Source organism: Triticum aestivum, chromosome 2D, assembly GCF_018294505.1.
Source record: "Triticum aestivum cultivar Chinese Spring chromosome 2D, IWGSC CS RefSeq v2.1, whole genome shotgun sequence".
In the NCBI taxonomy this organism is placed as follows: Eukaryota; Viridiplantae; Streptophyta; class Magnoliopsida; order Poales; family Poaceae; genus Triticum; species Triticum aestivum.
In genome coordinates, this window is record NC_057799.1 from 585,495,618 (window position 1) to 585,512,370 (window position 16,753).

General features: G+C 43.7%; 2 protein-coding genes across 2 annotated transcripts in view; both read right to left on the minus strand.

The window, feature by feature from the left end:
* LOC123050170 (uncharacterized) overlaps positions 1–861 on the minus strand; it is a 3,910-nt gene extending 3,049 nt beyond the window's left edge. The window contains exon 1 of the mRNA XM_044473003.1: positions 387–861. Within this exon, the coding sequence (XP_044328938.1) occupies positions 387–776 (390 nt within the window). The 5' untranslated portion in view covers positions 777–861. The remainder of the gene's footprint in view (positions 1–386) is intronic.
* A 1,143-nt stretch (positions 862–2,004) lies between these two features.
* Positions 2,005–4,386, minus strand: LOC123050171 (importin subunit beta-1-like). The gene is made up of 2 exons (XM_044473004.1): positions 2,165–4,386; positions 2,005–2,080 (listed from the first exon to the last, which is right to left on the minus strand). Exons 1-2 carry the CDS (start codon positions 4,384–4,386, stop codon positions 2,005–2,007), a joined length of 2,298 nt encoding a protein of 765 aa, XP_044328939.1.
* Between the last annotated feature and the right edge of the window lie 12,367 nt (positions 4,387–16,753).

Genomic DNA, 16,753 nt, shown 5'->3' on the forward strand with positions numbered 1-16,753 from the left:
CTGAATATACAAGGAGCTAAACTCGAGTGAAGTGCTGCACAATATACAAGTAGCTAGTGTAGAAATATAGGGAAGATGGAATCTTTTTCTGTAAGTCACAACTCACTACATCCCTTATTTCAGGCAAAAGAAACAAGTATTACTGGCCGTGTATCATCAAATTGATAACAAACTTGCATACTAATCTTTCATTATGTCCTTAAGCTCATTATGCCAGAGTTGGTATCCGGCGTGCGTATGCCATTCACAAATCACTACAAGGTGAAACATAGTTTTTCTGTTCACCTCAAAAGTTATATTGGGTTAACCACAATAATCCATAATTTTTCTGAAAAACAAACAGCACAAGAAAGGATTTAGAGGGAGAGAGATGTCATGGTGGCTACGTAGTCTGTAGGGTACCGATGGATGGAGCAGCCTGTTGTGGAGGAAATAGCCCCAGAGGAAGGCGGAGCTTGCAGCAGGGAGGTCAACGACGCGCAGCAGGGAGGAGACCGGTGTTCGGCGCCGCCCGTCGAGGTCTCACTTGCGGCTTCGTTCGCCTGCGGCTGCCCCGCGTGTGTCCAAGTCCCCGGCGGCAGCAACAGCTCCCGCGCGCCTCTCACCGGCGACGAGCGCCCTGACCTACAGTCGGGCAGATGGTGATGCAAGGAACTCGAGCCGGACAGGCAGGGTCCCTTCGAGGTGAGGGGGTGTGTGCGGTGGTGATCCCCGGGTGGGCAGGCTTGGCGGTTCCGGTGAGACGGCTCGGGCGCGGGAGGATTGGCGAACGGCATCCCCGCCGTGCTGTGGCGTCGGATGGTAGGATGAGGAGGGGGCGAGAGGTCGTGCGGGGGCGTACGTGCGTGCGTTGTTGGCACTTTTTTTTCTTTTCGAACGGCAGCAGCGAGGTCAGATCGAGATTATTAGTTGCTTATTAATCCAATGGCATGGTGGGTAATTAATTAACGTAATGGCATGGTGGGTAATTAATTAACATAATGGCATGATGGGTAATTAAAGCGTAAAACGCGTTTAGTATGCTGAAGGGATGTAGACCATCGGATTGCAGGTTTCGATGGATAGGATGATTTGGTTCTCCGCCCTCTCGTCTTTTTATAGGGGTAGTAGATGATACTGGCAACAAATAGATAAATTGCAGTTTTCTTTCTGCTCAGAGCACAAAAAGCTGCATCAATAGTAAGTTCTGTCACGGACAGATAAACTGCCCAAAGTGGCAAAATGACTACACATGCATTACAGAAACAAGTTCCCACAATAACAAACAAAAAAACAAGTTTACATAGTGCTCCATCCGTAACTTAATATACGACGTTTTTTGACACTATAACAGTGTCAAAACGTCTTAATATAGTGTCAAAAAATGTCTTAAATTAAGTTAGAGAGGGAGTAACAAACTACTGAAGAGGAGTGCACTTGGCACAGAACACTTGTCAACAGATATAGACATATATTCCCAGAGTTAAATGTACACGAATATTTTTCAATCATTTATACCGGTACAAAAAAAGGGAGCCAAGCTAAATTGTGTGTACAAATTACACTTCAAGGAATGGTTATGGCGGCCGGGGATTTTAGTACAGATGTTCACACATGGTGCCAACTTGCAGTAAGTGAGCTCCTTCTACATTGCTTGCTTATAACAAAATTGCCAGAAGGCTGTCAGAAAGTCTGTCCAACACCATAGTATCTACTCCCTCCGTTCCAAAATATAACTCTTTCTGAAGATTCTACCAAGTGACTACATACGGAGCAAAATGAGTGAATCTACGCTCTAAAATATGTCCATATACATTCGTATGTTGTATTCCATTTAAAATGTCTAAAAAGACTTATATTTAGGAACAGAGGGAGTAGTACTAACAATGAGAGGGCAAGGGAGTTTCTAGCCGACACCTATTCTCAGCCGAGTCCATACAAGTTCAGTGTATAACAAAATAAAGCACACTTTAGTTCCTACTTCTTCACCCTACCATGCTTCATCAATGCAATCAATCCCTGCGACTAAGCCTCCGCTCTGGAAGGAAGCTGAGACAAGGCATCAATTCCTGCCATGGCCACACTTGTATTCCTTCCATCCCTAAAACAAATAACCAATCAATGAGTATATGACCTATAATTGTACTGCATACTATAACCAAACCAAAAAAGAAGGCGTGCGTACCTTGTCTTGATCTTGCTGTGGTCCTTGCACACACCTTCGGTGAAGTCAACTAGAGCCATCGCTACCTTCAACCCAGACTTTTGGTCATTTATACCACCCAATATGCCATGGTAAGCCTTAAATATCCCCTCTCTAACCTTGTTACCATGATCCTTATTATCCTCTGGATTCAACTCAGCAGCTTCTCTAAGCTTTTCCATAACTAGAGGCAGGTACTTCTCAAATTTCTCACCAATAGCAAGAGCAATCTGTCCAAAGCTCGATAAAATTGAAGGTTGAAGTGTCGATTCTAGGATACCTTGGTAGAGAACTTCCATAATATGATCATAGGATGGCACCGCTTCTTCCTCTTTTCCCAAGACACGGCAGATATCACACATCACTTCTAAATAAACTGGGGAGAGCCGCTTCACATTAAAGTACTGTAGCATGATAGGCATGTGTTGTACAAACTCACCACCAATGGCATGAGCAAGAGCACCACTGGCAAGGGCTGCTCCATCACGTGCACTATTACTGTCACTGGTTAAGACAATGCACAATAGGAGCAATACACACTTAGCAGACCCATTAAGTGTAAATGCTACACTGGTCGCCAAGTAACTAGTGCCAAGCCTCCAGATTAAGAGTTCTAGTAGACCACACAGCAAAACCTCAAGAAGGCCACGGTTCTTCCTCTCAACGGATGAAACTGCTTCACCTTGACGATTAATCATGATGTTCAATCTCCTAAAGATTTGAGACATTAAGCCTCCTACAGCCCTGCAAACTTCTAATTCTTCAATGTTGCAAACTCTCACAATCTCACTCAGTGCTTCATAAGCAGATGTACATGCTGGAAGCCTAAAAGGGTTCTCTTTAGCAAGTTCTGAAGCACAAAGAAGAGCATCAATAAGAGGCTTGACAAAAGGTGAAAGTTCACATGACTTTGACTTTGCATTTTCTCCATAACCTCTCACAAGAAAATATAGAGCTCTATACACTTCAATGGACACTTGAGGGACATCTTTGCTCCTCTCTATCAAGATAGCCATGATCCCAGGAAGGCCCCCCTCATTTCTGATGATTTTATTTGCACCCACAAGCTCAAACACCAGCGCAAGAGTCCATGCAGCCCTGCCTCTTACACCTTCCTCGGGATCTTTCATCATGTCAAGCAACAAATGAACTACAGGAGCAAGTTGCTTGACAGAGGGACCTTCAAGGATAAAAGCTAATGGAAAAATGGCTACCTTGCGACTATGACAATGTGGTCCACTGATGCTGCACTCAACAAATTGCATCACAAGGGGGACAACTGCATCCTTCATAGTTCTAGCGGCGAGGCCTAGGCATGTCATATAAATGCCTTCCACAGCCTCATCTCCCTCTTGTCCCCAAATGTCCTCAAGATTTACTCCCTCTTGTTCCACATTTTCATCTCCCTCTTGTTCCTCACTCATGGAAATGTCCATGTCCTCTAAATTATCATCTCCCTCTTGTTCTGCACCCATGGAAATGTCCTCTTGTTTTAAATTTTCCTCTTCTTTTAAGTAAGTTTCTAGCAGAAGTGGAACAAATGAAGAGAGAGAACCAATAAAGTTAGAGGTCTCTTCTTCTTCTTCTTCTTCTTCTTCTAAATCTTCTTCTTCTTGTTGGTAATCAACCTCTTGTTGGCAAATAGTGCTCCACAACTCAATAGATTTGACTTTAAGTGATTCCACATCTCCTTTCAAAGCTTGGGATGTAAGACTTAGTATGATTTCCTTGTACGGTTCTAAATTGGTATGATATCTGGATGCAATTGCAACAAGGCACTCAAATGCCACCTCTTTGATCTCAGTTTCATTGCATTCAGCCGCATCACAAACTACAGCCACTACAGAATTTCTGCCAGCATGGTCTTTAAACCGAGCAAACTCATCAACCCGAAGAACGTTGAGTAGAGCTTTAACCGCTGCCAGACGAACTTGAGAACTTATCTCTCCTGCATGGTTCTTCACTGCATTTACGACACTGGCCTTAACAAGATCCCCTTGATCCCCCTTGAGAAGGTAAGGAGACCCCTCGAAGACATACTCCAAAACTTCTAGAGTTGCTTCCTTTAGTGAAGAAGATGGCCTTGCCATGTTGTCCACTAATTTGCGAATGAGGTCCTGCCATTGATTCCTCGGTATCTCAATGCATGCAATTCTTGCAATAACTTTTGACGAGGGGCGCCTTGAATCAGATTCTAGCGCCATGAGCAAATTCTCCTTGATCTTTGATCGAATAGATGGATCGAGGTTGAGCCATTGTAGAGCTGGTAGATCCTTGAGGGCGTCCTTGAGTGCAGGATCCCTTGATTCCAAGGAGTTCTCACTACTAGGGAAAACCTTATACACAGAATCTTAGCAGCAGCGCGGCACAAAAAGAGGCGCTACTGCTAATTAGTAGTAGCGATGTTAAGAAAAGCGCGCTGCTGATGAAAATTTAGCAGTAGCGCGTGATGGATAGACCGTGCTGCTACAAAAATGTACAGACAGTACCCAACAACCTAAGTTTACCAGCAGCGCGGTGGCACGATGCGCGCTACTGCTAAAGCAATAGTAGTAGCGCGCTTTTTAGTCACGTCGCTGCTGCTAATTTTGAAATTGTCCACACGGTTGGCCCGTTTAGCAGTAGCGCGTGTGAGAAAAGCGCGCTGGTGCTACACCCTTAGCAGTAGCGCCCTTTTCCTCCCGCGCTACTGCTAAGGCGCAGCACCCCACCACCTTTCCCCACCCGTCCTCCCCTCCCCCATCTCCTCTCCTCCCTTTCCCCTACCTCCCACATCCTCCCTCTCTCACTCTTCTTCTTCCTCAAGACTTCTCCCCCCATTACTCTCCCTCTTCTACCTACCTTTCTCTCTCTTCATTACTCCTAGCTAACTACACCACCTCCGTTAATGCATCTCCTTTATCTTTTTCCTTCCCCCTCCACTAGTTGAAGTTGTCTCCTCCCAAATTAGCTAGCTATGTAGATGTAGCATTTAGTCAAGTGACCTATTTGCCCCCTAACTAGATCTATTTTTGTCAAGAAGAGCTTTGTGCACTCTTAATCTCCCTACATCATCATCTCCACCGTGTGCTCGATCTCGAGATAGAGGTGATTAAAATTTCATGCTTTTGCAAAATGGAAATATGTGTATGTGTGTGTGATATGATAATTGGGCAATATGATGGAAATTGTGTGTGTGGCATGAGTTGACACCAAATTGTGCTCTTGAGTTGCCTATGTTTTGCCGAAATGTCGATTTATTTCCGTTTCGGTGAATTCCGGACAAACTCTAGATCTATATATGTCCTATTTTTAGGGAAGGTCATGCCAAATTTTTGTATGACTTTGATGCATGCACGCATTTTTATAATCAATTTGTTTACTATTACCGTGCAGACGTTCATGATGGTCAGTGGAACGATGGTGGAAAGGTGGTTGCGGTCGGCGGTGCAGGACATGAAAGAAAATAACCTGACAGAGGTTTTATGTCCGTGTCGAAAATGCAAAGGAATAGTTTGGCTTGACCCCTATGACGATGGTCGTGTCGAAGCGCACCTGCTCATGACTGGTTTCATGGATTGCTATACTCGGTGGGTAATTGAAGATGAGGATGACGATGTTGAGGACGCCGACGGGGCAGGCAATGATGACACGGGGCAAGACGAAGAGATGATCGATAATGGCGGCGGGGAAGAGGCCGGACATGGCGGCGGAGAAGGGGCCGGACATGGCGGAGGAGAAGGAGCCGGACATGGCGGCGGAGAGAACGACATGGACTCCACGCAGCAGAGTTCGTCGGTACTAAGTTCAATCGTGCGGGACCCTCATGTTCAAGCACTACTTCGCAAGGAGGCGAGTACTGAGAGAGCTGCTTCTAGAGAGGAGGCTAAGTTGGAGCAACTAGTGGTAGACTCGAACACTCCATTGTATGATGGTTGCAATCCTGAGGTGACCCGCTTGAGTTTCACGCTCCAACTCCTGAAGACGAAGGATAAAAACAAATGGACCGATACTAGCCTCGATGAGCATCTCAAGTACCTAAAGGATGTTCTTCCCACGAGGAATCTATGTCCTACTAGTGTTGATGAGGCCAAGAAGATCGTGTGCCCTCTTGATCTGCCGCACGTTAGATACCATGCATGCATCAATGATTGCATAATTTATCGGAAGGAGCACGCGGAAAAAACAAGCTGTCCGGTGTGCAATGCTTCTCGATACAAGAAGGCCGGGAAGAAATGTCCGCAGAAAGTTGTATGGTACTTACCGATCACTCCCCGTCTCCAGCGGTATTTTGTAGATCCCAAGGAAGCAAAGCTAATGCGCTGGCACGCGGAGAGGAAGAAGCCCGACGATGGAGATGATCCGAAGCTTAGACACGTCAAGGATGGAAGCCAGTGGAGAGCGTTGAACAACTTCTATCGGTATTTCGAATGTGATGCAAGGAACATCGTGCTTGGCGCGTGTACCGATGGCATGAATCCGTTTGGCAACCAGAACACCAACCATAGCACATGGCCCGTGTTTGTATGGATGTACAACCTCCCCCCTGGTTGTGCATGAAGTCGAAGTACATTCACATGAGCATGCTTATTCAAGGGCCGAAACAACCAGGAAATAATATTAATTTGTATCTGGGGCTACTTCAAGAGGAGTTAGACACGTTATGGAAAACACCGGCCAAGACATGGGACACCAGCAAAGGCGAGTATTTCTACATGAGAGCCGCGCTGATCACGACGGTGCACGACTATCTCGGTTACGGATATGTTGCAGGCCAGATGTGTCATGGATATTGCGGATGCACGCGGTGCATGGATGATACGACGTCTCAGCAGCTAACGTCAAGGAAAGATGGCGGGTCCGGGAAAATCGTGTACATGGGGCATCGAAGATGGCTCGAACAGGACGACCCGTGGAGAAACCATGGAGATCTATTCAATGGTCACGCTGAGCATCGAGGATCTCCACGTAAGCGGAGCGGTGCCGAAATCGATGAGCTTTTGACAACTGGAAGGAGTGCCCCGCACCGGGAAAGACGATGAAAAAGGCACCGGAGCCGCTGCTGAAGGTATGGAAGACGAGGTCTGTGTTTTGGGACTTGGAGTACTGGCACAAACTCGATACACCTCATTGCCTTGATCAAATGCATATATGTAAGAATGTCCTTGAGAGCTTGCTCGTGACACTAATGAACATGCCGGATAAGACCAAGGATGGGCCGAAGGCAAGAAAAGACTTGCAAGATTTGAAAATCAGGGAAGATCTGCACATGTCGCCCCGTAAAAATGTCAGATGAGACAGAGACGGAGACAGAGGCACGAGAGAAGAAGGGCAAGAAAATAAATAAAGAGGATTATTGCCCCCCTTCTTGCTTCACCTTAAGTCAGGCTGAGATCGGTCAATTCTTTAAGTGCCTTACTGGAGTCAAAGTTAGTTCCGGTTACTGTGGCAAGATAAGCAGATATCTAGACACAGACAAGAAAAGGTTCAGCGGGATGAAGTCCCATGACTGTCATGTGATGATGACGCAGATACTACCTGTTTCCCTTAGAGGGATAATGGACAAGCACGTCCGTGACACGCTTATTGGTCTCTGCAACTTTTTCAACGTCATCTCTCGAAAGTCGATCAGTCTGAAGCAGCTCCGAAGGCTACAGGAAGAGATTGTTGTGATACTGAATGAGCTTGAGATGTACTTCCCGCCCGCGTTCTTTGACGTGATGGTGCATGTGTGTGTCCATATTGTGGACGACATAATAGACCTGGGGCCGTCATTTCTACACAACATGATGCCGTTTGAGAGGATGAATGGGATCATCAAAGGATTCGTTCGTAACATGTCCCGTCCGGATGGAAGCATCGTCCAGGGCTATCTGACACAAGAGTGCATCTCTTTCTGCGAGAATTTTCTATATGGCGCAGACTGATACGTCTCCAACGTATCTATAATTTTTGATTGTTCCATGCTATTATATTATCCATCTAGGATGTTTTATATGCATTTATATGCTGTTTTATATGATTTTTGGGACTAACCTATTAACCCAGAGCCCAGTGCCAGTTTCTGTTTTTTCCTTGTTTTTGAGTATCGCAGAAAAGGAAAACCAAACGGAGTCCAATTGACCTGAAATTTGATGGAGATTATTTTTGGACCAGAAGAAGCCCAAGGAGCGTCGGAGATGAACCAGAAGAGTCCCGGGCTGCCCACAAGGGTGGGGGGGGCGCCCACCCCCCTGGGAGCGCCTCCCTGCCTCGTGGACAGCCCGGAGACCCCCCCTGACTTGTTCCCGACGCCAATACCTCTCATATATACCCAAACTTCCAGAAAGAAACCTAGATCGGGAGTTCCGCCGCCGCAAACCTCCAGAGCCACCGCAAACCAATCTAGACCCGTTCCGGCACCCTGTCGGAGGGGGGAGTCCCTCTCCGGTGGCCATCTTCATCATCCCGGCGCTCTCCATGACGAGGAGGGAGTAGTTCACCCTCGGGGCTGAGGGTATGTACCAGTAGCTATGTGTTTGATCTCTCTCTCTCTCTCTCTCGTGTTCTTGAGGTGGTACGATCTTGATGTATCGCGAGCTTTGCTATTATAGTTGGATCTTATATTGTTTCTCCCCCTCTACACTCTTGTAATGGATTGAGTTTTCCCTTTGAAGTTATCTTATCGGATTGAGTCTTTAAGGATTTGAGAACACTTGATGTATGTCTTGCCGTGCTTATCTGTGGTGACAATGGGATATCACGTGATCCACTTGATGTATGTTTTGGTGATCAACTTGCGGGTTCCGCCCATGAACCTATGCATAGGGGTTGGCACACGTTTTCGTCTTGACTCTCCGGTAGAAACTTTGGGGCACTCTTTGAAGTTCTTTGTGTTGGTTGATTAGATGAATCTGAGATTGTGTGATGCATATCGTATAATCATACCCACAGATACTTGAGGTGACATTGGAGTATCTAGGTGACATTAGGGTTTTGGTTGATTTGTGTCTTAAGGTGTTATTCTAGTACGAACTCTATGATAGATCGAACGGAAAGAATAGGTTCGTGTTATTTTACTACGGACTCTTGAATAGATCGATCAGAAAGAATAACTTTGAGGTGGTATCGTACCCTACAATAATCTCTGTTCTCCGCTATTAGTGACTTTGGAGTGATTCTTTGTTGCATGTTGAGGGATAGTTATATGACCCGGTTATGTTATTATTGTTGAGAGAACTTGCACTAGTGAAAGTATGAACCCTAGGCCTTGTTTCCTAGCATTGCAATACCATTTACGCTCACTTTTATCATTAGTTACCTTGCTGTTTTTATATTTTCAGATTACAAAAACCTATATCTACCATCCATATCGCACTTGTATCACCATCTCTTCGCCGAACTAGTGCACCTATACAATTTATCATTGTATTTGGTGTGTTGGGGACACAAGAGACTCTTTGTTATTTGGTTGCAGGGTTGTTTGATAGAGACCATCTTCATCCTACACCTCCCACGGATTGATAAACCTTAGGTCATCCACTTGAGGGAAAATTGCTACTGTCCTACAAACCTCTGCACTTGGAGGCCCAACAACGTCTACAAGGAGAAGGTTGCGTAGTAGGCATCATGCTCTTTCTGGCGCCGTTGCCGGGGAGGTTAGTGCTTGAAGGTATATCTTTAGATCTTGCAATCGAATCTTTTAGTTTCTTGTTTTATCACTAGTTTAGTATATAAAAGAAAACTACAAAAAAATGGAATTGAGGGTGCCTCATATGCTTCATCTTTTTAATGTCTCCGTGAAAATAAGGATTCTGGTAATTGTTCTCAATTGCTAGAGGAAGAATGCATTAAAATGTTTGGCACTAAATCTTTGAATGATGTGCATGATTGCAATGTTGTTAGTATGAATTCTTTGAATACCCATGATGCTAATGATATGCAAAGCCACAAGCTTGGGGATGCTATGTTTGATGAAGATGATATGTTTAGTCCCCCAAGTTTTGATGAGCAAATTTATTATAATGAAAGCATGCTTCCTATTTATGATGATTATTGTGATGACACATATGCTATAAAGAATAAAGATAACCATGAAACTTGTCATCATGATTTTAATTTTCAATTGGATTATGCTTCACAGGATAGTTATTTTGTTGAGTTTGCTCCCACTACTATTCATGAGAAGAAGTTTTCTTATGTGGAGAGTAGTAAAATTTATATGCTTGTGCATCATGAAAAGAATGCTTTATGTGATGGTTATATTATTGAATTCATTCATGATGCTACTGAAAATTATTATGAGGGAGGAATATATGCTTGTAGGAATTGCAATAATGTCAAGTTTCCTCTCTATGTGCTTAAAGTTTCAAAGTTATGCTTGTTTTGCCTTCCTCTGCTAGTTGATTATTGTTCCGATAAGTTGTTTGCTCACAAAATACCTATGCATAGGAAGTGGGTTAGGCTTAAATGTGCTAGTCATATGCTGCATGATGCTCCCGTTATGTTTCAATTCTTATCTTTTATGTGAGCATCATTGTCATCATCATGCCTAGCTAAAAAGGTATTAAAGAAAAGCGCTTGTTGGGAGACAACCCAATATTTACCCTTACTGTTTTTGTGTGTTCACATGATTATGCTACTGTAGTAATCATGTTTTATAGCTTTTGTTTCAATAAAGTGCCAAGTAAGACCTTTAGGATAGCTTACAGTGATAGTTGTGTTGATCTTGCTGAAAAACATAAACTTTTGCACGCACGAGATTAGTTTTCATAAATCACAGGAACGTGCTTTTCAGTTGATTCTTTTTGCAGAAGATTAATAAACAAATTTCTCAGGTCTTCCTAATTTGGAGAATTTTTGGAGTTCCATAAGTATACGTTTGATACAGATTACTACAGACTGTTCTGTTTTTGACAGATTCTGTTTTCTATGTGTTGTTTGCTTATTTTGATGAATCTATGAGTAGTATCGGAGGGTATGAACCATAGAGAAGTTGGAATACAGTATATATTACACCAATATGAATTTATAATGAGTTAATTACAGTACCTTAAAGTGGTGATTTATTTTTTTCTTATACTAACGGAGCTTACGAGTTTTCTATTGAGTTTTGTGTTGTGAAGTTTTCAAGTTTTGGGTGAAGTTTCGATGGACTATGGAATAAGGAGTGGCAAGAGCCTAAGCTTGGGGATGCCCAAGGCACCCCAAGGTAATATTCAAGGACGGCCAAGAGCCTAAGCTTGGGGATGCCCCGGATGGCATCCCCTCTTTCGTCTTCATTCATCGGTAACTTTACTTGGAGCTATATTTTTATTCACCACATGATATGTGTTTTGCTTGGAGTGTCATTTTATTTTCTTTTTGGGCTTGCTGTTTGAATAAAATCCCAAGAGCTGAAACTCTTAAATGTTAGAGAGTCTTCACATAGTTGCATAATTATTCGACTACTCATTGATCTTCACTTATATCTTTTGGAGTAGTTTTTCTTTTGCTCTAGTGCTTCACTTATATCTTTTTAGAGCACGATGGTAGTTTTATTTTGAAGAAATATTTGAACTCTCATGCTTCACTTATATTATTTTGAGAGTCTTAAACATCATGGTAATTTGCTTTGGTTATGAATTTAGTCCTAATATGATGGGCATCCAAGAGGGATATAATAAAAACTTTCATATAAAGTGCATTGAATACTATGAGAAGTTTGATACTTGATGATTGTTTTGAGATATGAATATGGTGATATTAGAGTCATGCTAGTAGGATAATTATGAATTTCAGAAATACTTGTGTTGAGGTTTGCAAGTCCCGTAGCATGCACGTATGGTAACCGTTGTGTAACAAATTTGAAACATGAAGTGTTCTTTGAGTGTCATCCTTTGTGTGGAGGTCGGGGGCGTGCGATGGTTAACTCCTACCAACCTCCCCCCTAGGAGCATGCGTGTAGTGCTTGGTTTTGATGACTTGTAGATTTTTGCAATAAGTATGTGAGTTCTTTATGACTAATGTTGAGTCCATGGATTATACGCACTCTCACCCTTCCATCATTGCTAGCCTCTTCGGTACCGTGCATTGCCCTTTCTCACCTTGAGAGTTGGTGCAAACTTCGCCGGTGCATCCAAACCCCGTGATATGATACGCTCTATCACACATAAACCTCCTTATATCTTCCTCAAAACAGCCACCATACCTACCTATCATGGCATTTCCATAGCCATTCCGAGATATATTGCCATGCAACTTTCCACCGTTTCATTTATTATGACACGCTTCATCATTGTCATATTGCTTTGCATGATCATGTAGTTGACATCGTATTTGTGGCAAAGCCATCGTTCATAATTTTTCATACATGTCACTCTTGATTCATCGCATATCCCGGTACACCGCCGGAGGCATTCATATAGAGTCATATTTTGTTCTAGTATCGTAATCATTGAGTTGTAAATAAATAGAAGTGTGATGATCATCATTAATAGAGCATTGTCCCAAAAAAAGGCTAAATAAAAAAAAGAAAGGCCCAAAAAAAGAAGAAAAAAGAAAAAGGGACAATGCTACTATCCTTTTTCCACACTTGTGCTTCAAAGTAGCACCATGATCTTTATGATAGAGAGTCTCTTGCTTTTCCACTTTCATATACTAGTGGGAATTTTTCATTATAGAACTTGGCTTGTATATTCCAACGATGGGCTTCCTCAAATTACCTAGGTCTTCGTGAGCAAGCAAGTTGGATGCACACCCACTTAGTTTCTTTTGTTGAGCTTTCATCCATTTATAGCTCTAGTGCATCCGTTGCATGGCAATCCCTACTCCTTGCATTGACATCAGTTGATGGGCATCTCCCTAGCCCGTTGATTAGCCGCGTCAATGTGAGACTTTCTCCTTTTTTGTCTTCTCCACACAACCCCATTATCATAGTCTATTCCACCCATAGTGCTATGTCCATGGCTCACGCTCATGTATTGCGTGAAAGTTGAAAAAAGTTTGAAAAGGCTAAAGTATGAAACAATTGCTTGGCTAAAACCGAGGTTGTGCATGATTTGGATATTTTTTGTGACGAAGATGGAAGCATAGCCAAACTATATGATTCTGTAGGGATGAACTTTCTTTGGCCATGTTATTTTGAGAAGACATGATTGCTTTGTTAGTATGCTTGAAGTATTATTGTTTTCATGTCAATATTAAAATGTTATCTTGAATCTTTTGGATATGAACATTCATGTCACAATAAAGAAGATTACATTGATAATTATGTTAGGTAGCATTCCACATCAAAAATTTTGTTTTTATCATTTACCTACTCGAGGACGAGCAGGAATTAAGCTTGGGGATGCTTGATACGTCTCCAACGTATCTATAATTTTTTATTGTTCCATGCTATTATATTATCCATCTAGGATGTTTTATATGCATTATATGCTATTTTATATGATTTTCGGGACTAACCTATTAACCCAGAGCCCAGTGCGAGTTTCTGTTTTTTCCTTGTTTTTGAGTATCGCAGAAAAGGAAAACCAAACGGAGTCCAATTGACCTGAAATTTGATGGAGATTATTTTTGGACCAGAAGAATCCCACGGAGCATCGGAGATGAACCAGAAGAGCCCGGGATGCCCACGAGGGTGGGGGGAAAGCCCACCCCCCTGGGCACGCCTCCCTGCCTCGTGGACAGCCCGGAGACCCCCCTGACTTGTTCCCGATGCCAATACCTCTCATATATACCCAAACTTCTAGAAAGAAACCTAGATCGGGAGTTCCGCCGCCGCAAACCTCCAGAGCCACCGCAAACCAATCTAGACCCGTTTCGGCACCCTGCCGAAGGGGGGGAGTCCCTCTCCAGTGGCCATCTTCATCATCCCGGCGCTCTCCATGACGAGGAGGGAGTAGTTCACCCTCGGGGCTGAGGGTATGTACTAGTAGCTATGTGTTTGATCTCTCTCTCTCTCTCGTGTTCTTGAGGTGGTACGATCTTGATGTATCGCGAGCTTTGCTATTATAGTTGGATCTTATGATGTTTCTCCCCTCTACTCTCTTGTAATGGATTGAGTATTCCCTTTGAAGTTATTTTATCGGATTGAGTCTTTAAGGATTTGAGAACACTTGATGTATGTCTTGCCGTGCTTATCTGTGGTGACAATGGGATATCACGTGATCCACTTGATGTATGTTTTGGTGATCAACTTGCGGGTTCCACCCATGAACCTATGCATAGGGGTTGGCACACGTTTTCGTCTTGACTCTCTGGTAGAAACTTTGGGGCACTCTTTGAAGTTCTTTGTGTTGGTTGATTAGATGAATCTGAGATTGTGTGATTCATATCGTATAATCATACCCACGGATACTTGAGGTGACATTGGAGTATCTAGGTGACATTAGGGTTTTGGTTGATTTGTGTCTTAAGGTGTTATTCTAGTACGAACTCTATGATAGATCGAACGGAAAGAATAGGTTCGTGTTATTTTACTACGGACTCTTGAATAGATCGATCAGAAAGAATAACTTTGAGGTGGTTTCGTACCCTACAATAATCTCTTCGTTTGTTCTCCGCTATTAGTGACTTTGGAGTGACTCTTTGTTGCATGTTGAGGGATAGTTATATGATCCGGTTATGTTATTATTGTTGAGAGAACTTACACTAGTGAAAGTATGAACCCTAGGCCTTGTTTCCTAGCATTGCAATACTATTTACGCTCACTTTTATCATTAGTTACCTTGCTGTTTTTATATTTTCAAATTACAAAAACCTATATCTACCATCCATATCGCACTTGTACCACCATCTCTTCGCCGAACTAGTGCACCTATACAATTTACCATTGTATTGGGTGTGTTGGAGACACAAGAGACTCTTTGTTATTTGGTTGCAAGGTTGTTTGAGAGAGACCATCTTCATCCTACACCTCCCACGGATTGATAAACCTTAGGGCATCCACTTGAGGGAAATTTGCTACTGTCCTACAAACCTCTGCACTTGGAGGCCCAACAACGTCTACAAGGAGAAGGTTGCGTAGTAGGCATCACAGACCTGCAGCCGCGTGGTGTTAGTGTTGGTTTGCCCGTTAACAAGCACGATGGGAGGCTCGAAGGAGAAGGTCACTCCAACGATCGCAGGGAACTGCACGTGGCATACTCAGATTGACGCAGCGACTTTGACAGAGCAAACTTGGTAGTGCTACAACACCTAGACGAGGTAGATCCTTTCGTGGCACTGCACAAAGAAATTATCGCAAAGAAGTATCATGACCCAGGGGTATGCAGGACGGACGCCGAAGTTACTAGAGAGCACAACTCACTTTCCTGCATTGGTTCAAAGAGCATATTATTGCTAATCCCCCGGAGGAGGGCTCTAAGGACGGATTGCTCATATACGCCTTAGCACATGGCCCCTCGCCCAACCTCGTAACCTATCAGGCATATGATATCAACGGATACATGTTCTACACGGAGGCCAAAGATATGGACAGTGATGATCAGAACTCAGGGGTGACGATGGAATGCATGACTGGCAGCGACAACGATGCAACTGAAAGATTTTACGGAAGGGTCGAGGAGATCTGGAGCTTGACTACGCTGGGCTGCACAACACGGCGATGTTCCATGTCAGATGGGCTAAGAATGTCGAAAGAGAAAACCGGAATTTCACTACCATGACTATACCCGACACCAAGAGCGCTACCGTGAATGCTATCGCAAAAAACGAGCCATGGGTACACGCTAAGCACGTGACACAATGCTTCTTCATAACCAACCCGTGCAATCCCAGCCGTGTTGTCGTGAGGAGAGGCAAATGGAACATCATTGGAATGGATGGAGTCGCCAACGAGGAAGACTACGATCAGTACGACAACCCAATGAGGGAAGATGACGATGATGATGAAGTATACGTCAAAAGAACAATCAATACTACATTACCTAAGAAAAATCATACTCCATGGAAAAGGCAAAGTCACAATGAGGGGCTCAATTATTCTTCAACGAACAAGAAGGGAAAGAAGCTGACTCAAAAATGAAAACGTCAACGCTGAGGAACCGTATGTTATCGGTCAAATGATGTAATATATATATATATATGTTCCTATTTTGTATACACACTTAGCCATTATTATGCATGGGTCCAATGATGTAATATATATGTTCCTATTTCGTATACATATTTAACCGTCAAATGATGCAATATATATCGCCTTCCCTTCGTTCACTGCTCTCAGAAAAAAAAAGTGAGAGAAAATAAAGGAAAATAAAAAGGGAAACTAGTTATAGCGGTAGTGCTTTACTGAAAAAGAGCTACAGCTAGTCAAGGTAGCAGTAGCGGTTTCCGTATAAAACCGCTATAGCTGCCTGTAATAGTAGTAGCGCGTTTGCTCTAAACGCGCTACTGCTATGTCCGCTTAACCCAAAATCCTCACTCTCTCTGCTTCATCCTGCCTCTTTTCCCCCCAAATCCCCACTCTCTCTTCCCCGTCGCACCGCCGGGGCCCTGCCCTCGCCGCGCCCCGGCGCTCGCCCCCGACCCCGACGCGCCACGCCTCCCTCCTCTGCTTCGCCCCCGACCCTGACGCGCCTCGCCTCCCTCCTCCGCTTCCTCCCCTCCGAACCTCGGCCGTCATCGGGCCTG